The 23,486-nt window shown below is 56.1% G+C and overlaps 2 protein-coding genes across 3 annotated transcripts; both read right to left on the minus strand.

The window, feature by feature from the left end:
- Positions 1-6,264: 6,264 nt before the first annotated feature.
- FDXR (ferredoxin reductase) lies at positions 6,265-15,103 on the minus strand (the record flags this gene model as incomplete). Of its 2 annotated transcripts, none has more annotated exons than XM_080629544.1 (12): positions 6,265-6,941; positions 7,642-7,815; positions 8,233-8,404; positions 8,686-8,879; positions 9,500-9,584; positions 9,806-9,913; positions 11,203-11,304; positions 11,780-11,893; positions 12,412-12,534; positions 13,231-13,326; positions 14,375-14,472; positions 15,041-15,103. In XM_080629544.1, the coding sequence occupies 12 exons, from the start codon at positions 15,087-15,089 to the stop codon at positions 6,811-6,813; spliced, it is 1,446 nt and encodes a 481-aa protein (XP_080485670.1). In that variant the 3' UTR covers positions 6,265-6,810. The 2 variants fall into 2 exon arrangements, with proteins under 2 accessions (XP_080485670.1, XP_080485671.1); XM_080629545.1 differs by lacking the exon at positions 15,041-15,103 and adding an exon at positions 14,561-14,591.
- A 2,460-nt stretch (positions 15,104-17,563) lies between these two features.
- FADS6 (fatty acid desaturase 6) lies at positions 17,564-21,815 on the minus strand (the record flags this gene model as incomplete). The annotated part of the gene is made up of 6 exons (XM_080629574.1): positions 17,564-17,713; positions 18,677-18,856; positions 19,286-19,473; positions 20,237-20,417; positions 20,623-20,789; positions 21,494-21,815. The coding sequence occupies 6 exons, from the start codon at positions 21,813-21,815 to the stop codon at positions 17,564-17,566; spliced, it is 1,188 nt and encodes a 395-aa protein (XP_080485700.1).
- Positions 21,816-23,486: the final 1,671 nt, after the last annotated feature.

The raw sequence follows: 23,486 nt of genomic DNA on the forward strand, positions 1-23,486 counted from the left end.
AGACAGCAGCATCCTCCAGCTGTCGCCAGGGCCAGTATTAAAGCATCAGCTGATCCCGCAGCACTGGTTTAGAGCAAGCTAGACTGGGGGGTAGAAGGGGACATCTAGCATAGCAGAGAGAAATGCGGGTAGGGGTCCTTCTGGGGTCTCCTTGCTCCCAGCTGGGTGCCCAGCCCAGCCCAAAACCAGCCCATGTTCTGCATGGGCTGTGGGCAGGGGGACCACAGCTCCTGTCAAGGGCTAAAGCCCAATTCAGGCCCTGCCGGGGGGCAGCTGCTCCAAAACCTCCTTGTGCCCCGGCTCAGAGGCACCAAGACACTGGGCATCACGCCTGAAAGCACCTGCTGGTCTCTGTCGTGCTGGGTGCTCACAGCACCCATGCCCAGGCGCTGCCCTCCTGCCTTCCCCAGGTGCTCGGGGACGCAGACACCCAAACTCAAGCTATTTAGGGCTGTCGGGTGGCTGCCACCCAGCCTGGCACTGCAGCCACCTGCAACAGCAGCCCTGCGGCGGCTGGGGCCTGGAGAGGTTGTTTTCAGAAAGGCTTCCAGCTGCCTCCAAACCTGCTCCCTGCAGTTAGGCAGGAGCTGCGGGATGCAGGACATCCCCTGTCCCCGAGGCAGCCTGGCCATCTCTGCTTGGGGGCTGGGGGTACCCTCGGGGCTTCAAAAGATGCCATAAAAAAACAAAGGAAGGGGAAAAATGCATCTTGGGCTCCATTTTAATCCCTCTAAAAGCTCCCTGCAGGAGAGCTCAGCCGGATCTCTGCTGCTGTGCAGGGACTCGGGGGGATGTGGGACCTTGCACCCCTCTCTTGACTCCCTGCTGGCCACATCCTGCTCTCCCTCAGTGCTGCCTGATGCTGCCTCTCTTTTGCCCAAGGAGAGAAGATTTAAGGGTTAGCAACAGGTCCCTGCCTTAAGTCCTTTACCCAGGACAACAAAAGGGGGGCTCTTGGGTTTAACATTTAACCCTTCATGATCAGGTGTGACCGGGCCTGAGGGACCAGCTTTCCAGGGAAGTGGTCCCTTGGGGCTGGCACAGGAACCCGGTGCTGCTCCTGTGCCCGTACTGCACCCACAGCAGCTCAGAGGCCTCATCTACCCCTCCTGGGCTGGATTCCTGGCTCGCTCCTGTTTCAGCCTCAGTAATGTTTCATGGGAAAGATGTTTCCCAGCATCCAGGAGGAACGATGGAGACAACAGCAGCCTCCTCCTGGGGCAATATCTGGCTCCTCCATCACACCATGACCCTCCAGCATCTCCATCCCATGGAATATTTAACTCTATTACAGCCCAAACCCCACACATGGGACAGAGACAAACCCAGGTCTGATGCACAGCTGGGCACAGGAGGAAGGTGTCTGCAGTAGGGACAAGCAGTACAGGGCAAGAACTGGAGGAAACACATTCACCAGGGCCCCCTCCAGCCTTGTCCCTGGGGAGTTAAACCCAGGTAAAGCCCTGGCCAGCACTTGGATTTGAGGCTGCAGAGCGACTGGCTGCGCTCAGAGCTTGCCTCCAAGTGTTCAGTTTCCCTGGCAAAGTCCTTCCAAAGCAAAACCCCCATTTCTCTGGGCAAAACTGTAGCAATTCCCCAGCCTGCAGCTGGGTTTGGGCCACCACAGCTTGGAAGCTGTTCTGCAACCATCAAGATAACTTACCTGTGCATTTCAATAACAAAAGTCCTTTCAACATTCCAAAGAAGTGCCCTGATGGCTACTAAGGTCCCTGTTGAAACAGGAGCACCAGCAGCGGATGAAGCCCACAACCTCAGAAGCACAGATGGACCTTTCCTCAAGGTCAGAAAGCTCTGACTTCCCCACCCTTCCCAGTACCACTCTCTCCTGAGATGCTGTGCTCTCTTTGCCCACCTTCCTGGGCTGTGTGGGGATAACATGGGCGTGAAGCTGCTTTCCCTCTCCTTTAACCTCGTCCTTAACACCTCTGAGGTGGTACCCTGGCTTGGGACCCTCAGCATCCCAGTGGGTCCCTCATGCATGGAACAGCACCAACAAGTGGGAGCTCACCTCAGCTTCTCCATCCATTCCTTGGTATCTTTTCTTGCAGGAGGCTCTGAAAGCAGAGTTGATGAATGCAAAGGCACCATGTTCCAACAGCTCCTGGTGTGCAGCCACCTCCTGCAGGGAAGAGCCTACTCCACGCAGGCTCCTTGCATCCCATTGCAACCCCACATTGGTATTCCACATCCCAAGCTGGGGTAAAGCCCTGAACAGTGCATCCCACCCCAGCCCTCTCCATCCTGGTCTCTCAACCCCGCAGAGTCAATGGGAGCCCATCACCTCCCAGCGTAAACCTGCACCCATGCCCCTACCCAAAGCATCGACCTGCAAGGTGCATCCACAGCCAAGACAGCTTCCACCAGTGTCTTTAACATCTCCAGCTCTGCAGGGCAAGCCCCTGCCATCAGCCTCCTTTTTGTAGGAGAAACTCAGCCAAAGGTTTTTAACTTCGGTGTATCCTATACCAGGACTTTGGGAAGGAGGGGATCCAGATCTGTGCATGGCCAGCACAAAGCCAGAGCGGTCCCTGGAAGGGCAGGGTGACTGGACTGAGGCTGTCCCCATGGGCACTGCATCCCGCTAACAGCATCCAACATCAGACACGGAACACAGGTCCCTCTGCCAGGGATGAGTGTTGCAGGTGACACTTCTGACACCAGAGATTTAGCCCTGGACCTGCCATCCTCAGGCACCATCCCCACCTCCCCTCTCTACTCCATCCCATAAGGGTATTCAGGTGTTTACCCACTCAGAGCTTGGACCCCAGCAGCCACAAAAGCAACCGAAGCTGAAAACAGAGCAAGGAGAAAGTTGGGAGAGAGGCCACGGGGTTAAGTGCTGTGAATGATACACGCACGGCGCAGATCCGGCGCAGCTCCGCTCCGCTGCCACCGTGTCCCACCCTCACAGTGATTAAGGGACCTAAAATAAACAGGGATGCTTTCATCCCTGCGGGGATAATTCCTCCTCCCGGGGTGGCGTGTGCCGGCGGGGCTGCCCCAGAGATGGGGGATCAGGCAGCCAAAGCCAGCGGGCTGGAAATGGAAACTTCCCAGGAACGGAGGAAATGGCTTCTTTCTGGGGCGTAACCAGCCCTCACCCTCCAACAACTTCATTTACATTGTCGCATCCCTAAATAGCTCCTCGAAGCAGCTGCTGGGAGCTCACATCTCCTTCACCTCTGCTCCCCTCCTGGCCTGGGGAATGGGTTCATGCAGCTCCAAAAGTAATGACTTTACAAAGTGATTCAAACAGGGAAAAACTCCGGCCCTGCACAACCTTCTGACCATAGGCAAGACTTTCGGAAGCCTCGAGAGGTTGGAGCTCTAAGGCTGGGATTGGAAACCATGAGCCTCCAGTGGGTCTGGAGGCAAGGATGTGCTTGGGGTCCTTTCAGAGAAGGAGTGATGTTGTGCCAGGAGGGATGGTACCAGGCACAGTGGGGCTGGTTACCCACTCCAGTGACCCAGAACTTGGTACCCAACCTGTTCACATCCCATCCGCAGGGATGGGGATGAAACTGGAGAGAACACACAAGGTATGACAAGATGTGCCCAGGAGGGGCGGGCACATGCAGGGGCTCATGCCAGTGCTCAGCCAAAGCGCTGAGGTCAGCACTCCCCGGAGCCATCTGTTCCCAAGCAAAGCCCCAGTGCACATGGACTGACCTGGGCTTCCGATGCCGCAATTCCGTGGATCATGTGGTGAGGGGCCGGCATAAAGCCGGACACCTCTTCTGTGGCCGCTTAGGATGGGAAATTGTGTTAGCCATGCCATGGAAAACCTTTTCCAACCATTTTCTTAGTGGCATAAATGGCTTTTAAACAGCTCTTGCCTGCCAGAGTCCTGGCTGGAGCTGGGTTTTCCCTTGTTCCATAGCACCAGCTCTAAATGCTCGTTTGAAAAGGCCAAGTTCATCAGGCAGCCCATTAGCAAAGCCAGCGAGAGCCTCCACGCTTGTCTCCTGGGTGTAACAAATGCAGCATCAACAGGAGCCTGTGGGGTGTCTCAGACCTGCCTCTTCCCTGCCTTACTTCAAGCTCCCTGGCAGGAGCAAGGCAGAGCCTCGGGGTAACAGAGGAATTACCCTGCACAGCTCCGCAGACCGGGGAAACCGAGGCACAGCAGCACAAAGCAGCAGCAGGAGGTCGCAGAGACCCAACTGAACAGCATTTACTGTGCAACCACCCCACACCGTGTTGAGCTCTCTCTGCTCTGTACCCATCCCTTTCAGAGCAGAGGGAACCGCTCAGCCTTGCTTGGCTGGTCTCGAGGCCAGCCCTCACCAGATGCTGATCTTCACCAGCTCTGTGCAGCCTCATTAAGGCTAAGCTGAGCCATAACTCATTGGAGCAGGGAAGTCCACATTAAGAACCAGCAGTGATGACTTTCAGCTCTTCCAGCCTCCTTGCAGCAGCAAGCGGGTGTCACTCACAGCATCACCTTCCTGGGGTGGGAAACGGCTTTGGAGATGCCCCTTTGGCTGCTCGGGAAGCGGAAGGCGCAGGGGTCCTGCCCCCTCATCCCTTGAACCACTACAATGGGGAGCAAACACAAGGTTATTCACACCTAAAAGCAGAACTTGAGTGGGAACAAGTCCCATGAGGGCCCAGGCAGGCAGAGCTGGGTCACTCCCCGCCAGCCCCGGGGGTGCCAGGTCACCCATCCATCCCCACTCAGCCCCTCTTTGCTCCCCATTACCGGCCTCCCAGCGCCACCTAACGACACAGCAACCGCGATAAGGCCCTTCCTGAGGAAGCCGGATGCATCCCAATCCCCAGAAAACAGGATGGAGAGCATCCATGGTGATGGGGACACCTGGCTGGGGCCTGAGGATGCAGGCAGCAGAGGAAGGGGGAGCTGTAGGTATTGAATAAGGATCCACATAATCGCAGTGATCATTCCTCTGCCCATGAAGTGCAGACCCTGCCCTTCACTGACCTTGATCGTCTCATGGCTTCCCCACAGCCCAGCATAGACCTCAGGGCCTTGGCTGGGTTCTGTGTTGAGCAAGGACACTGGGATCAGCAAAGACAGACACTCCTTTTCATCTGTTACCACAGCCCCAAAACTACCCTGAAGCATCACCAGTTTGGCAACAGCCATTTGCCATGTGCAGCACAAGCACCGTGACTGTATGATGGCTGCAAAAGCATCCAACATCAACAATCAAGGTGATATGGAAGAAAAACCTATAGAAGAGCTGGTTCATCTCTTCCTGATACCTACAGATTTGATTCAGCCACAACTACTCCTTCACCATCACGTTTCTGGCTGGGCCATCTACCAAAGAGGTGCTCCCTGCCCTGAAATCAACCCCTTCACCCCCCTTCCCAAAGAGCTCCTTCACCTCCGAACCCAGAGCTGATGTAATCTCCCTAATGCTCAAGAGCTCAGCGTTAAGGCTGCATCAGCCCTGAGACATCGAGAGCACCATCACACAAGCAGCTGTTCCACAAAAGCTTTATTGCTCGTTTGCGTACAAGTTCCCAGGATCGCATTTCCTGAGCTCCTTAATGAGCTCACAAATGAGACGGGAATAGGAAAGGAAAGGGGGTAAAAAGGAGATGAGGGAAGGGAGGTCTCCCTTCCCTGAGGCTGGACCAGAGATGGGGTGGGTGCGCCCAGTGACCAAGCCCTCTGCCATAGGAGAAGGCTTAGAGATGGAGCTTGAGCGTGGATCCGAGACAAACCCCACCAGCTTTGATTTCCCCCTCTGCCTCCATCACAGAGGCACCAGTAACAACCATTTACACAGGTTAGAGAGGAGCGGCTGCAGGCCTGCAGTGCTCCCATGGGGAGTGCAGGATGGTGAGGGTGGCCAGAGGAGGAGGGCACGCTGACACGGCCCCTGTGCCATGGATAAAGAGGAGATTATGGCTCATGGCTTGTAATCTGGCTTAAAACATGACACCATCACCGCAGTCAATTCGGGCTGAGAGAAGCATTTAATAAGCTTCAAAACCACACGGGCCAAAAACCAGAACCACTCCAGTGAAGGAAGTAAAGCTCAAGGCAGGGCTTGCATCAGCCAGCGCTGGCCGGTACCAGCAAAAACAGGATCCCTCATGATCCAGAACAAGGCAATTACATGCTTGTTATCCTGATCCACCCCACGATCCAGAACCCAGGCTCTGCTGGGGCTTAACTGTGGGAGGCAGAAAGCAAATTAATGCTCTTGTCTGTTTAGAGCTCACAAGCAGAGAGCAAACGGTTCCTCCCTGCACAAGGGGAGCTGCTTGCCTTGAGACGCGGTGCTTGGCTGCTCCAAGAGGAAGGCATCACAGACAAAGAAGCCAGACTCAAGCGGCGGCTCTGATTTGGCTTTCCTGGAAGGGTTTATTTAAAAACCAACTATTACCCAAAGCAGCCTGCTCAGGCACCAGTGACAAGGCAATGAAGCCATTTGGACTGAGGCTTAAAGGGGAGGCAACGAGACACAAGGAGGTTTCTCTGTCCATTTGCCACGGGGAAAGCGCCTGGCCAGGCCTCCCGCCAGGGACACGGCTCCCCTCACCTGCACCAGCCAATTTATTAATGCCTGAAGGACACAAGTGACAATTATCATCCCCAGGGGTGCTGGCTGCAGAGGTGCAGGGCCAGGCAGCAGCCTTGGATGCTTTGAGACACTCACTTTGGCAGCCCAGAGGTCATCATTACTAGAGAAGCTCGAGTGTCCCCTCTCCAGCACAGCCACAAGCCCTGTGCTCTAGGCCATGCTGTAACCCACTGGCCTTGCCCCAGGATAGCACCAGTTGGACGAGCACCACATTCCCATCACTGGTGCTTTAGTGACCGATGATCCGCAGCATCTCCTGAAGATCCACGATCTTCTCTCGGGGTTTGCCAGCAGCTTTGCCTCGTGCCACTTCAACAGCATCTATCTTCTCCCAGTCCGAGAAGGAAACAGGACGGACCCCTGGGGTGACAGCAAGAGACGGGAGAGAGAACTTAACCAAGTAAAACCGAGTTCAGCCTCACCACCCCATCAGCAGGCACCTGATGTGCCAGGGAAGCCTGCCCTTTCCTGACACGGCGCCAGACTTCAGCCTCACAAAGGCGTAATGATTTCTAACACCACAAGCAGAGGGATGGCAGGTTCCAGTCAACTTGGATCAGTCAGACCTTTGCAAGCTGTTAACAACTGCGAGCATGGCACCACCCCAGGGGACAAGTTCACTGCTAAGCCTCAGACAGTTAAGAGGCAAGACACACACACACACACACTGTAATTGAATGCCTTTAAACACAGCAACAGCAAATTACTCTCTTGGGCATTTTAATCTTTCCCCCAACTTGCTTAGAAGGGTTACCAGGAAAACCACTCAAGAGCAATAGCTCGCTGCCTAGGCAGCTAACAGTGACATTTTACCCTAGGTCCATGCTGCTTTTAATGGCCTTTCCCAGAAAGTGGTCATTAACCTTATCAATGACAGACTTTGATGGAATCCAAATCCCCCTTTCCCTGGGCTTTGGAGCAATGAAACTGCAGCACATTTCCATTGCTCAGACTCCGCTCCCAGAAGTGGCCTGCAAGACTCCAGGACATCCAGGAGGAATTTGGCTGTATAACACCTTCATGCTGCCTGCTACAGTGGCTCAGAGCCCCCCACACTGACCTCGGCTGCGCAGGATGCTCTCCATAGCCCCAAAGCCTTCTCTGGAGGTGGACACATCCAGCACGCCCGCCTGGAGATCCTCCAGCACAGACTGGGCAGTGTCAAAGCTGTCGTTCATGGTGGTGATGATCACACCTGTGGGTCCTCTCTTCACCCACCCGCTGCAGTACAGACCTGCATGGACACACAGAGCAGCCAGGCTCAGTTCAACATGGGGCTATGGACCCTCCCTGTCCATGGGCATCACATCAAGCGGTGGAAGAAGCCACCCCTGTGGTGGGAAAAGTGCAGCCCTTTGTCAATACTGTCACGGGAGTTTGTGTACCTGCAGCTGTACTAAGCAGCTGTATGGGCTGTATTGCTTTAGCAACAGATTCCAAGGCCCAGTAAAGTCCCCTTGTACAAAACCAGACCCCCTGAACACAAGCTGAGGACAAGCCAGGTCTTAACACTGACAGAGGCAGCTCATTTCCTGTTTCCACTCTCCTACTGAGGTGTGCAACCACCTTGTGCCATGCCCTTGGTGAACGGAGCTTCCCATCCCACCAGCTGCACCTGGCATGTCTCACCCACATCCCTGTGGATACAGACCTGGGACACCCTCCACTCTGCCCGAGCTGTTGGGAATAATGCCACGCTGGGTGTCGAAGGGCACTGCCGGGTCCAGCGGCAGGCTCCGATAGCCGATGCTGCTGACCACCAGCCCACATTCCAGCTCCTCCATGTCTCCAGTGGGGATGGCTTTGGCAGAGTCACCTGAGCCCTGAGAGAGGAAGAAAGAGGCTGCTGACCATCAGTCACCAGATGCAGAACAGCCTCCTCCAGTCCCCTTTGGCATCTCTGATCCCAAAGGTCTTTCCCTAAAGGTCTTTCTGCAACAGCAGCGTGAAAACAGCTCCCTTTAGAGGGGAAAAGGCTCTTGGTGGTACTGGCTTCCCCAAGAGCCAACCTAACCAGCCAGGGAAGACAACAGTGTCCTCTGAATGATTCCCAAGGGCTGGAAGGATGCAGCAGTGTCCTGCTCAGGCCATACCAAGCCCGTACCTCCAGACGGGTCAGGACCATGCGGACGCCCCTTGCCCGCCTCCCATCAGCAGTGGGCAGCACCTCCTGGGGACTGCGCTGGAACTTCAGCCCCCATTCCCGGGGGGACACGGTCTCCAGTGGCTTCTCCAGAGGCTTCTCCAGGGCCGTTTTGATCATTAGCTCAGTCAGGCGCTTCCTAGGCCTGGGAGCATCTAGGAGGAAAGAAAGAGAGAGCTTCAGGACAGGAACTATAGCAAAAGGCCCATGCGAACAGCACAGAGCCAAGGCAGTGTCATGCGAGTGTCCAGTTGGAGTTTGCCACGCTGATGGGCACCCGACACCTTTGAGATGACAAACTGCAACTCAAAGTGACCAGGAGAGCTCCTGAAGCTTGAGGCCAGTGGGACACGTGAATCGAATCCTGTGATTCTCCCATCCTGCTGGTGCTCAGAGGCAGCAGCCTGTGGAGAACAGCAAGTCTCTGGGCATGCTTGAACTCAAAGTTTTCCTTTTAGCTCTGCAGAAAGCTTTTAAATCAAGAGCCTTTAAATCTCTTCTGCAAGGTTCTCCCAGCCCTCCTGAACCTCCTCTCCTCATTACTCAGAGCATAAGCATGACTCCCAAGCAGCAAAGTGGCTGCACAGACAAACAGGCCTTGTCTTCATGGCACTCTGAGGATGACCCACACCACGGCCACCTCGCTTCATGCACCATACATTAAGCACAAGGCAAGAGTTTCTCCGATGCACATTGTGAGCATCTCCAGATCACTCCTGGCTTTCGCCTGTCAAGGTGAGTCACCGTCAGGAGGACCACAGCACGCTTCCCTCACCTTTAACAGCATCCTCGAGGCCTGTGAAGTCAGCAGGGTTCAGCACAGGCCTGGCACCAGGCAGGTTTATCATCTCCCGCAGCTCCTGGGGATTGCAGGCAGGAAGGCGTTACCCCCAGCACTGAGAGGTCACCCAACAGCCCCAGGCCCCCTTCCCAAGCAGGTGAGGATAGGAGCCAGTAGATGGGTGCAGGAAGGATGCCTGGGCTCCGCACCCATCCCTGGACCACCTCTCCCCACCAGGGATGGGCAGCCTGGGGCTCAATGCTGGGAAACACAGCCGCCCTCCAGCACCCCCAGCCTTACCTTGATAGTGAAAGCAACTTGGAGAGGTCCCCTCCTCCCAGCCAGCCAGACACGCTTCACCTTGCTGCAGGCAAGAGCTGCCAAGGAGCCATCAGTGATGTCTGTCTTCTGCAGAACAGAGGCAGGAGAGTGGGATGAGGGCAAACCCGAAGGGAGCTGGGGGGGGAAAGACACAGCCTCTGAAGGTGAACAATCAGCAGAAAAGCAGGCTGTGCACGCAGAGATGGGCAAGGACTGAAAACAGCTCATCCCCCATTGCACAGAGCTATTTGCACAGCTGGTCCCCCGTCACTGAATGTGCTTTCCGAGGCCATAATGCACTAGAGGCAACGAGCCGGCACCCTGTGAGCTTGCCTCGGGGGATCCACCCAAGCAGGTTAACCTTGGGGCTAATGGAGCGAAGCCTTCCAGTGAGCTCCCGTTGCGGGATGCCTGCAGATGCTGCTGGGTGATTTCCCAGCTCAGCATATACAGGCATACGGGTGAAACCCACTGCAAACCACAGCTCAGTCAGTGCCTGCCCACCCCAGGCAGCTCCAAGCACACACACAGGCATTGCATGGGCTCAATGGCTGGCATCTTGCAGCAACCCTGTGCTCCATCTCAATTGTGGGCATGTATCTAGATCACAGGAAGACCTTTTCCAGAGAAGACACAATGGAAGGGACACCAGGAAACCGGGATAAACCATTCCAAACCAATATTCCTAAATTGCCTGCACCCCATTTCCAGTGCCAGGTCCTTCCCAGCACTGCTTCCCAGCTGGCTTTAGCCACTGGTTGGAAGTGCCTCCAAGTTGTTGTTGGGTCTTTTTCATTTAGTTCTAATTTAATGTAGATATTAATACAGGAAGTTCTTGCATGAATGTAAAACCTCGTGGCATTTCTCTAGGAGGAAGAGCCTTTGCTGCCAACATCTGGGGCAGCAGCTGTATAGAGCAGCTGGTTCACACCAACTCCCAAACATAAAGGAGCATGGCAGCAGGAAGAAAGGTCCACCAGCTTGGATCAGTCACCATTGTGACCAGTGCTAGCAGCACAAACCAGGCTGCTCTCCTCACCTACAGCAGAAAAAGACCCATCCCAACAGAAGAAGCTTCTGCTTTGTTGGTGGAATAGGGCAAGCAGCTCCTCCTTTGCTTCTCATAAGGGATGAAGCTCAAATGCCAACTTTTTAGATACCAGCAGATCAAGTCAGAGAACTCCGCAGTGTTACCCAAGGTACAGCTGGAGCCTTGGATCACTCCTATGGACTGTGAACCCATGGGGAGCAGCCTTCCCTAAGGAAAGATCCCAAAGACAGGAGAGCCTGAGGTTCTGCTGAGATGGGTGAGAAGCAGCACTCATCCAACAGGGAGTGAATGTGAGCCCTGGGCTGCCTTTGTCCCTGGGACTCACCCTGAGGAGCTGCAGTGGGGACAGGAGGATCCGGGCAATATCCAGAGCCACATTGCCATGACCCAGAATCAGCGCTGTCTCACAGCTCAGGTCAGGATTCAGCTGCCAAGACAGATCCAGCTGTGAGCACGATGGCCTCAGACCCGCTCCCACCACCTGAATTCCCTTCCACCCCTCTTTTCCCCCAAATAGGGAAACTCCTCACCAGCCTCCTCCCCAAGCAGACACAGAAAAACAGCTCCAGGTACCCCAACCAACCCCTCTCCCCTTCTTCCTATGATGGCATCTCTGGGAGAAGGAGCTGTTCTCAGCCAAGAAAACCTCCCCAGGTCAAAGCACAGCATCACACCCCCAGGTTCTCATCTGGCCCAGCCAAAAACCACTGCCAACCTCCAGAGCCAGCTAATCCGCTCTCACTGATGTGCAAATTGTTCACATTTCTACCATCTAAGAAGGATTTAACATGGTGCCTGCTAATCTTTTCCAATTGCAGGCCTTTCAGGACTTAATCTGGAGCTGAATGCCTGCATTTGGATGCAGGATGGGGAGAAAGGGCAGGGGTGTTGGCTGTACTCACATCCTGGTTCTCCGGCAGTCCATTGTACCAGCCCACAAATGCTCGGGCTGAATATACACCAGAGAGGTTCTCTCCCGGGATGCCCAGGACCCGGTTATCTTCAGCACCATAACTCTGAGGAAGGAACAGACACGGTCAAAGATGTCACCGTGTGCAGGGGTTGATACCAAACCACAAACCTCCCCTTCCAGCCGCTGCCAGGGACACTGCACCACTGCAAACCCCTCCCAGGGGCTGGGATACTCAGTGGAGGAGCTAAACACAGCCCAAGCACAGGCGTTTCATGCACCCCATCCCCATGGGCTCCAGAGCCAAACTTGACCTCCTTGGGCCAAAGCAGAGCACAAAACAAGGACTGAACAGGAAGGACAAATCCACGTCAGGCTGCAATAGGTATTGGCCATCACAGGGAAGAGGTTCCTCAATCACTGCCTCACACAGCAGGGTCTCGGAGACCTGTACTTGATGCCACATTCTAACACATGCTCCAAGCCTGAGCTGTGCCAGGCACGGGGACCGTCCACCATGGCAATAAAGCACTCAGAAACACCTCACCCAAACCCTCATCCCAAGACCCCAGTGTGGAATAACCCCACGGAACCTTCCCCAGGAGCGCAGGCCGTGGTACCCACCAGCACCACAGCGTGGTACGCCTGCCGCAGCTCTGCCACCGTCACGTCCCTGCCCACGCTGATGTTGCCATGGTAGGCGCAGCGCCCCGAGCGCGCCGTCTGCGTGAAGGTGTTGATCACGTTCTGCACGGACCAAACAAGCACCAGGGAGTTACGTGCAAGCCCCAGGGGCCAAGGCCTGCTCCTGTCCCCCCAGCCTTGAGATGCGTCACCCCCTCGCCCAGGCAGTTATTCTGAGGCTCTTATCTAACACCAGCCGCAGATAACTCATGGGCAGATAAGCACAGGCTGTGACTTGGCGCTCGCTTTTTCCATCCCCCTGTGTGGAATGGAAAATCCATCTTCTGCAGGAGGACAGGGCCCCTTCAATGCCTTTGGCACCTCTGAGTAAGCTCATTGTGGGAGAAAACTGCTTCTCCAAGGAGGTGCTTGCAAGTGAGTCCAACCAATCCACCCCTTCCATTGAGGGTGCTGCCTGCCAGACCTCCTCTGCCAGCCTCTCATCTCAGCCCTTCCCAAAACCCACTTCAGTGAGAAGGCACAGGGCAGGATGGTGCCCAAACCCTTTTCTTCTCAGCAATGAGGGCTACAGAGCAAAACAACCCCTTCCCCTGCAGCTCCCACTGGGCTCAGCCTCGTAACAGAACGGATACCATCACCACACTGCAGACACTGCCCCAAACCCACACCTTTATGTCCACTCCTCCCACAGTCCAACTCCATCACCCCCAGCAGCAGATCTCTGTTCCCAAATGCCTTGCCTGCACCCACCACCATCATGTCGAACCGCATTGGCAAGGGGAGGAAGCCAGCACCAACCTTCACTTCAGGGTGATCTGGGGCCACCCCAAACCGGACGAGCCCAAAGGGAACAGGCAGCTTTTCATAGATGTCCACTTGTGCCCCACCATGGTGCTGCAGGAGAAGGAAGTCACGGTTAAGGGATGAGAACAGAAAGGCCACATGAGCCCAGCAGCTCCAGAGGGACACACAAGGCTTTGCTGCTGAGGAAAATATAAGGCAGGAGGAAGATCCAGCACCAAGATCCACAGCCAGCAACTGCCTCTTCCGGACCCTTCCATGCACAGGATGATGCTGTACCTGGTACTGCCAGCTCAGATCACCAGGTGCAGTAAAGCGTGACCTTAAGCACCACCAAGCACATCTCATGAGGGGCTCCATCCTCCTGCCCACCCTATAGCTCCTCTTCCACACTAACCCAGCAGCTACCCCGTACGGGGGGGGGTGACAAGGAGCCCCCATACTGGGTGGGAAGCAGCCAGCACTGGGTGCTGGTGGACCCCAGGCTGTCTGCCAGCCCACGGCAGAGGTCAGAGCTGCAGACAGATGCTCTGCTGCAAGGCTTTTGTTATCTTGTATTTTGAGTCTGACTCTTCCCTGAGATTAAGCAGCCCTGAAATGTGTCCCTGAGGCTCAGTAACAGCTATTTTCCAACACAACCAGAGACAATGCAGCAATTTAATGACTGGGTTCAGCTGCTGCATCTCTGCTCCGTGCCAACAGTTTTGTGCTCAGGTCTCATTTCCCATCAGAAACCTGAGTGTCCAAAGCACTAAAAACCTTCAGAGATGCCAGGGAAAGGGTCACCTGTGTGCCTTAACTCAGCTGGGGATGAGGAGGCAGGTTCTGCACGCTAACACAAGGTTAATGTCATCCCTATTGGGTGACAACAGCTATAAGCAGGCAGATCTCTGATTCTGTAGAAACCACTTGGGCTGAACTCACAGCATCATGGCTTGGGTCTGGCCCAGGGGCAGGGCAGGGCTGGAGACAGCAGCACCTACCCCAGGTGAAGGGGCTCAGGAGGACTCAGTGGGGTCTGGGCTGCCCCAAGCAGCCCCCCAACCACACAGACCTGCCTCCCCACCCCGCTTCAAGCCCAGCAGCCTGCAGACCTCCCTCATATCCTGCCCTCACCTACCGCCAAACCCCACCCTGGTACCTTGAGGATGTGCTGAGCCGTGTAGAAGCCCGCGGGCCCGCTGCCCACCACGCAGACACGGGGAGCCGCGGCAGCCGAGCACAGCCACCGCCGGAAGCCTGGAGGGGGAAAGGACAGAGAGGATGTGAGGTGCGTGAGGTGCTGACCCCAGCCCAGCATCGCCCTCCCCTGGAGCGCAGCACGCACCCAGCGGGGCTCGTCCCCCCGCCGCAGCCATCGTGTGCAGCCGGTGCCGGCGGCCGCCCGCGGCTTAAGTACGCCCGGTGCGAGGCGGAAACGCTTTGGGGGGGTCAAGGCTGCGGCCCCCGCGCTCGGCCAAGCCCGTGGCCTTGGTACTGACGGCGGAGCCGGGCCCGGTGGGGACCGGGGGTGGCAGCTGGCGCCAGAAGGCGCCGCAACAGGGATCCCGTGCACCGGAGGATTCCGGTCCCACATCCCTCCCTCCTCCAGGGCTGGAGCACGAGGCTGCCGCTCCCGACTCTCGCAGCGACTCGGCCGCACAGCCCCGGTTCACCCAGTCCCAGCTCCCGCAGCCCCCGAAGCCCCGGTGCTCCCCGGAGCCGCTCGACCCCGCAGCCCCGGTTGTACCGGTACTCCCGGTCCCGGCCTCGGCCCCGGCTGTGCCGGTGCCCCGCGGTCCCGGGACACGCTCGCCCCGCCCCTCACCGCCCGGGACGCCGCCGCCGCGCCTCCAGCACGCACCGCCCGGACCCATCCCGGCCGCCGCTGTCCCCGCCCCTCCTCCCAGCCGACCAATCAAGAGCCGAGATCACGGCTTGATTAGCATAACCCCGCCCCTACATCCTCGCGCGGCCACGCCCCCTCATCCTCAGCCAATGGCAGCATGCCATTGCCACTACGGCTGTCCGGAAATGGGAAATACCATAGAGATAGAGAAGGAGAGGCCGGCTAGCGGCTGTCCTCGCCACCGCTCTCTATGGCGAAGCCTCCGCGGTCCTCTGCCTGCTGCCCAGGGCAGCAGCATCCCTGCGGCTGCTAATTGCGAGCGCCCTTTAATTGCCAAGAGTGATTAACTGTAGAGGTCTCCCGGGGAAAAACAGCAGCTCAAACTGATTAATCATGCCCCTGTACAGCCGTCAGCCCCTCGCACAGAGAAACCCAGAGCAGCCCCTCAGTAAAGGATAAAGCATTAGTGCCAGATCCCCTGCCCCAGCCTCCCCACTGTCCCTGCTTTATTTCCTCCTTAATCCCATCACTCGGCTCATTCCAAATAGAACTACTCACCATTCCCATGCAGAAGGACTCAGACCTTCTCCTGCCCCTGTGCGATACACCAGGCAGGAAAAGCATCTCAGTGGGACCAGGAGATGTTGAAGGGTTGTACAGATGCCAAAGCACACAGGCAAGCATTAATGGGGCTTTTTAAAAGCAATTAAGACCAAGAGGAGTGTACAGCTAGAAGCTGGTTTTAATAAGGGTCATAAACCCCACATGCTTTATGCATGGATTTGGGAATTAGTTCATGGCCTTCTGAGCACTGAGAACAGCAGCTGGGCACGTACCCCACCTGCACCCACTCCTTCGGGGGGGTTGCAGGGAGGACCAGGATTTCCAACAGCTTTAAAGCCTGTTTCTCAAGCCCCCAGCTTCACAGCTCAACACAGCAATCACCAACCCCTGCCCAGAGAGGTGAGGCTGGAGGCCTCAATCCAAATATCACCACTGATATCATCCACAAGAACAGCTGAGTTTGAATTTGAGGCAGCTTTTGAGGCAGGAATTTGGAAGGTTCTGAGCACGGGTTCCCCATTAACCCCCGCTGAACCTGCCACTTCTGACAGGGAATAATCCCCATATCTCCCAAATCACCTCCCTGGCTGGCTGAAGGACCTGCGAACATTTGCCTTTAGATGGCACTACGTTAAACAACAGCCATGAAATCCAGCCCTGGAAAGGGCTCTTACTCCCTTCAGTGCTGAAAAGCAATTCTGGACCAGTTTCTTTGCAACAGCACAGGAGGAAGGGCGTTTTGTACCCACAAAACACATGGGGCTAAGATTATCCCAACTGAAAGCACCACTAATGCACCCCCCTCTTTGCTGGGGCACAGTTAATTCAGCTCAGGTACTTAATTAAGAAACTAATCATGAGGGCTCGGGGGGGGGGGGCGTAGTGGTGGTGGTGGTGTTGGGCTCTGCCACCCCTGAGCCCTGGGTAAGCCCCTCAAGCACTTGGGCCATTTGGTCCAGCCCCCCTGTTTCTCCCCAGCCTACAGACCCAGTACAACCCATGCTCAAATGGCAAAGATTTGCCCTTTGGATGCTTCACAACATCCTGGATCAATAAACCCTGCATGGGGCCAGTTAGGGGTGACACAGCAATGCCACCGGCCCAGGCCATCAGCATCCCCTGGGTCTCAGCCCAGGATAAATCAGTAATTCCCTATTCCTGATGCCAGAAGGGTCACACTGGACAGATCCAAGGCCAGCTTTCCCTGCCCCCAAGCCTGGATCTGTGTAGAGGCATATCATAGCCACCCCGGCTCCAGCCCTGTGTCACAGTATCCACATGAGGACCCTTCTTCAGTGGGTCTAAGGATATCCCTGCACAGCGTGAGGGTCTTTCCCCCACCTTTGAGCACCACTGGATACCAGTAGACTTGCTCCAGCAACAAACCCCAATAACAAAGAAGATCCATCTCAACGTATTAAGGCTGAATTTGCCAAATCATTGTTCCTAGAAGGGATTGATTCACCCCAGAGCCAGGAAAAGCACAGGCAGCAGTGACACAACCCCCTCCCCATCATCCAACCCCTTCCCTGAGCCTCCAACCACACATTTGCAGCTCCATCCTACAGATCCTGGTGGAACAAGCTCCGGATGCCCTGGACACGGTGCCGCATCTGCCATGGTCCTGTTGCAGGGGGGCCACAGCCAGCAGACAAAAGGTTTCCTCTCCCCAAGTGTGAAAGCAGAGTGGATAAAACTAAGCCCTGGCTGGGAATAACTGGGGATACCCCCTTCTCCTGTCGCTGGAGATGCACTTCCTGGCTCTCCTCCTGCAGTGGCTCCGTGCATCATTATCAAGCCAAAAGCAAGATATAGGGGGGAGATGTTTCCTACATGATGGCTTTATGGAGGCATTTGTCTGTATAGCCCTGATCCTGCTAAAGCCATCACTGCCACAAGCCCCTGCAGGAAATATCCCTGAGTCCTGGGGTCCCATCATCACTGGATGCCCACCAGCTCCGTTATGGGGGGAGCGTGGACCATCAGCTCCTCGTATCTCTGGAGGAAGAGACGGAGCCTGGAGGCGTAGGTGTCCTCATTGTATGGCAGCTTCTTCTGCTTCAGGTACTGGGAGACGATGGGTTTGATCTGCAAAGGCAAAGTCACCTCTATGCAGGGTGTACAAGGTTCCCATGCTGAGCTCCAACAAGGTGCCCATAAAACTCATCCCACATTCCCAAAACACGGCTGAAGAAGGCAGCACCAGCCATGAGGATTAAGAGGAAGGCGATTTCCAGGTAAAGCAACCCAGGGAGTTCACTCTGGCAAAACACCTTTGTAGGACTCAGGATTAGAAGAGATGTCCTAATGAGGCTTTTAATGAGGGCCACCCATGCACGCTCATCACTTGCACCCATGGTTATCCTCAGGTGCCCACACAGCAGCTCAGCACCAGGGCTGGGAGGCTGCCACCAGCTTAATTACCCGTTCCCTGCAACACACCTCTATGGGGAGCAGGTCCTGCCAGCCCTGTGAGCTCAAAGAAGGGCACAACCTAAAGCCCATGGTGCTCCTGCTCCACCTATTCACTATTACTTACATTTTTCCCCCAACTTGAGACTGAAAGCAAGTGCACAGCATTAAATGAGCAGACATCCCATGCTGAAGGGCAGCACATGGACTTGCCTTGGGATTCCCCAGGGCTGGGGCAGTGTCAGAACCCGTGTTTTGAATGCACCCCAAACCTCAGAGCAAGAGGTAAGAGCACAACCAAGATTACGGGAGGTTTGCCTGGACTTCATCTGAACCAAAAGCCAGACTGGGCAGTAATGGAGATGCTTTCCCCAAGGGAAGAGTTGAAAGGATCCCAGACCATGGGTTGGCTGCTGCAGGCTGGAACTGGGAGCAGGGGAAGGGGCAAGGAGTGGAAAACCAGGAGAAATGGGATTAGGAACAGAGGGAATCAGGGAATCAATTAAGTTCGAAAAGACCTTTAAAATCATCAAGTCCAACCGTTACCTCAGGACTGCCAAGACCACCACTAACCCATGGCACCCAGGGCCTCATCTACATGGTTGGTCCAACCTTCATGCACACCACGGGCGGTCTCACCTTGAGGCACATGTTGTCGGAGAGGCTGGGGAAGAGGTGATGCTCCACGTGGCAGCTGATGAGCGAGTGGCCGAAGGACCAGTCGAGCAGGGCATTGCGGGGCAAGTTGAGCACACCCAGGCTCATGAGCTGGATCCGCTTGGGCTTCTGATCGGCCGCGAACATGGGGAGCCCAATGTGCTGCAGGAGAGGCAGGGTGAGCACCCCACAGCACCCCTCAGACCCTTCAGGGCCAGCCATAGCTCTGGCCATGCGACAGCATGAGGGTGTCCTTCAGGCTAAGCCACATTTTGGGGTTGAGCCACCAGCCCCTCTCCATCCCAGGACCTGTAATAGCAGCTACACCGACACTGAACACACCAACCTCCCCAAACCCTGCAAGCCATCGCAGGGGACATCACCCTCCAGCCCTTTGCACCCATCTGCCCTGATATTCTTCTATGGCCACCATTTTCCACCCCAGCACCATCAGCCTGGTCCTCCCCATGATGACATCAGCACAAGCGAGGTGACAACCAAGCTTTAGCCAGCAGTGTCAGGGCTGTGTCACCAGTGGAGGCTGACACATCCCCAGCACCATCAGGACACCTTGGAGCCTCAGGTCTCTACCTGGAATATGTTGACATGGATGTAGGGATGGGCCAGGAGGGAGCGGGTGAGCAGCATGCAGAGCAGGGCGGACCATGGCGACTGGAAGCCCGAGACGTGGAGCAGCAGCCAGTAATGGCAGTAGAGACCCAGAAACATGCAGCAGAGGGTCCGGAGAGCTGCTTTCCACTCCACGTTCCTCAACAAATCTGTATAGGGAAGAAGCACCACATGGGAGAGGAGCTCACACTTCCTTCCACCACTGCTGCTCCAGGAACCAAGCTGTGTCCCAATAGCCCTACACCTCATCCCACCTTCCATCTCCCTTTCCCCATCCTCCACATTGACCTGACACCCCCAGCCGGGTTTTGGGGTCTCCAGTACAGGCTGCATCCCTTGCAGAGGGTCCAGCTGTGCATCATCACACAGGGATTGGGATGCATCTTCATGTCTTACAACGTGCCAAGTCATTGTCCATGCTTTTGGCATTGCCCAGAGCTGTTCAACCAAGGGGGCTGGGCTTCCTCAGCCTCTTCTCCATTATCATTTCCTGGCACTATCATTTCCTCTGTGCCACCACTTTGTCTGCCCCACAGATCCCCAAACACAGCCATCAAACACACCCCATGCAAGGCTCTCACCAGAGACCAAGGTGTAACACTGAACCGTGCTACAGCCAAGGGGCTGAGTTAAAGGAGAGCAAATTTGGGGTGATTCAGGCTCATGATGGCCTTTGCCAGAGCTTTCAACATCCAACACAGGAAAATGTGAAGTGCTTCTGAGCACCAGCAGATGCATTCCCTGGAGCAAGTACAGCATCGCCTGCCTTTGCTGCAGCCCTGTATCCCACCATGGGCTTCATAGTTACCCTGATGGCTCCAAACAAGTCAGGATCCTTTGGCAGGGTGAGACCTGCTCAGTAGCAAGCTCACCATACCCAGCACCCCATCCCAAGGCGGTTGGGACACGTACCAAGTGCAACCAGAGGGGTTAAGATGGGCACCACGAGAGGCGCGATGAACATGTAGACATAGCGGTTCAGGAAAGGAAGCTTCCATGTGCTGGAGTCCCCCAGGCCGATGATATTGGTGTAACCATGGTGGATCTTCACATGGTTGTAAGTGGCCTGCTCGACTGTGAACGCTGAGCAGAGCTGGGAGGGAAGAGAAAGGAGAGGAGATGCCTACAGCCACAGCACCAGGGTTGGGCTCATGAGAGAGGAACCCAGGGGAGATGCTCTGTGCTCTGCAGGCTCCAAACCAGGCTGGAAAAGAAGGTGGCTGATCCTGATGGATTTGAGATGCTGGCAAGGAGATGATGTGGATATGGGGGGAACCAAACCCCACAGTTCTGCTCACCTCAATGAAGAAGATGGCCCACACTTTGCCCCAGGACTTGGACTCAGTCAAGGCGTTGTGGCTGGCCAGGTGGCTGCCCTTCACTGTCAGGGTGTGATGCACCACGCCAAGGGTGAGGACACCAGCCAGGAAAGGGATGGCCTGGGCTGACCGCAGGCACAGGAACCCTGTGGAGAAACCGGCCGGGCAGGAGCTTGGGCACGCACATGTGCTGCTGCCCTCCTCACCTCTGAGCTGGGCCAGAGGTGTTGCTACACCCAAACAAGCCACCCACAGCCCTAAACCTGTTTTTCAGACATAGGTACAGGTATTTAAACTGCCTGAGCTGGAAAGCTTCCCTCCACACCACCCTGCATGGCTGAACCAGCCACGCTTACCATCACAGTAAAGGTTTGGCCACTTCCAGTTGTGATGGCACTGATGGTGAACCCAACTTTGCCAGGGCTTCAGCATCCCCATGAGTTCAAGGCAAGAGGAGGTACCAGCTGCAGCTTCCCAACCATGCCGCTGGAGCCCTGTGCTCAACAACATCCCCCTGCACCCACCACAGCCGGGGCTATTGTCACTAAACCCATCAGGGCTTTCCTGCTCCATGGCAGAACATGGATGGGGCATACCAATCCTGTCCTGTGCCCATCTGCAGGACATCATCCCCTCACCCCAAGCTGTACCTTGGGTAGTACCATCACCCACTGTGGGTTTCCAATGGGGTCAGGATACCCCATAGCACAGGGTAAAGGGGTTATTGAAGCTTTATTGCAGGTTTAATAATAGCTTCCAGCATCAAGGGGTACCAGCAGTGCAAAAGTCACAAGGAGGAGGCATCGGGACCCCCCTGGCTGCGGTTTGGGGGGTTGCTGAGCTGGGTTACCTGCCGGGAGCAGAAGGAAGCTGCAGCTGAGGATGCTGATGTCCACCCCGTGCCGTTCCCACCAGCTGCTGCTCTTCACCACCTTCTGCACCAGCTCCGAGAGCTCAGTCATCAGGGCTTCTTCACACTGCCCTGCTTGCTGCAGGGCCCCCTTGGGAGTCACGTCCTTGTCACCCAGTGCTGGCCCCATCCTGCTGCCATCGGGTGCTGTCATGTCCTGGAGCAGCGGGTCCCCTGTTTCCCCAAGCCACGGGGTACCACTGACCTTGCCATTGACCCACTGTCCCCTCTGCCTCGCTGCATCCCCATCCTCCAGCGGCATTTCCCTGCCAAGCAGAAGCCACACACGGGGTAGCACCCACAGCACCTTGCCCCGGTGCCGATGGGCTCCCGCTGAAGGACACAGGAAGGACAGGGATGGCAAAACCAGGCAACCCCGGGAGGACACAAGGCAGCGGTGACAGCCGGAGCCACCCAGCCTCCCGCCCTGGGGACACCCCCGCCACCGCAGCCCCCTACTCACGCCAGCCCCGGCGCGGTGGCTCCCCCGGTGCTGGCCGTTGCGGGGCGGCCGCGCAGCCCGTGCAGCCCCGCGCACCGGTGGTGTCGTACAGCAGCGATTTGGAGAAGGGAGGAGCAGGGGAGGACGGGGAGGAGGGCGGATGCAGATGAGCCATTGGCAATAACTCGCCTTGGCAGCCCTTTCTGGGGAGCAGCCACCGTGGTGGGGCCATGGGGAGGACGCTGGGCCGAGGGAATGGGGAGACGGGGGCAGCGGAGGAGTGGAAAAGAGATGGAGCAAGGCAGTGGAAACGCTGGAGGAGAAGGAGCCAAGTGCTAGAAATAGCCCTGAGAAACCCAAGCGGAGCGCTGAGGACGGGGATAGGGTTTCGCTTCTGCCGGGGAGCGGCAGCAAACGGTGCCTGTCCCATGAGGGAGCTGGTTTTGGGGGGAAACCGGCCTTTTCCCCAGCAAGGAGGAGGCTGCGGAAGGAGGGGGCAGCACACGGCTGCCTGGCTCCTGCCTGCGCACATTGCTGCTGCTGCGGAGCTGCACAGCACAATCCTCTGCGTTTGTGGGGGGGAGCATCTGACAGGGACCAGGTCATCCCCAATCTGTGCTTGGCACCCAGCCCCGACCCCACAGGGTCCCTGTTCCAGGCTGCTCTCAGGAATTCCCTAAGAATTTCCTCCCTTTTCCATCATGCCTCCTGCTTAACACAGTGCACGAACCCTGAAAGCTTTGGGGGTTCCCATGCACAGACTGGGACCTCTTGAGCTCCGTTTCTCTATGGAGGAAGGTTAAACCCACATCACTTCCTGCTGTGGTGCTGGATTTCTTCTTGCTTTGTTATTTCTCCCAATCAAAACCCCCATCAGCTCAACTGACCCCCCAAAACCCTGATGAACACTGACCCCTAGCAAACCCATAGACAAGGTTATACTCATTGCTGGGGTACCTCAGCCCCAAACTTGGACAGGCTCAGTGCCTCCTGTAACAGCATATCACTGCAGCCCCTTGCAGGGAAGCAAACTTCACATCCAGGTTGCACCAATCCCCAGGGATTGTCATCATATCCTGGAAAAAAATTAACAACAATTAAAGAAAATCACATCTGCTGCAGAAGGGATGGAGCTGAGGTTGCATCAGAGACCTGCTGAGGCTTCATTTACTGGAAAAGCTTCTATTATGAAAGATTATTTCCAGAGCCACGAATTACAGCAGCATCCAAAGCTCAGCCAGGCCAGTGATTCATTCTGATACACAGCAAGGGAAGCCCACAGATGGGAGAGCACCCATGGGTGCTGCCAGGCCAGAGGGAGGTGGGTGCCAGGCACAAAGGGTGCATTGGATGGGGCTGCTGGGTCTACTCCTGAATGATGCCTTCATTACCTCCATCACACCACGGGTGTTAAAGGTGGGCAGTGGTGGAGCTGCCATTGCACTAGTGCAGAACAGAGCAGAACTGGTTACGTGGTGGTGGCCAAGGAGG

Source organism: Psittacula echo (genome assembly GCF_963264785.1).
Source record: "Psittacula echo genome assembly, chromosome: 14".
Lineage (NCBI taxonomy): Eukaryota > Metazoa > Chordata > Aves > Psittaciformes > Psittacidae > Psittacula > Psittacula echo.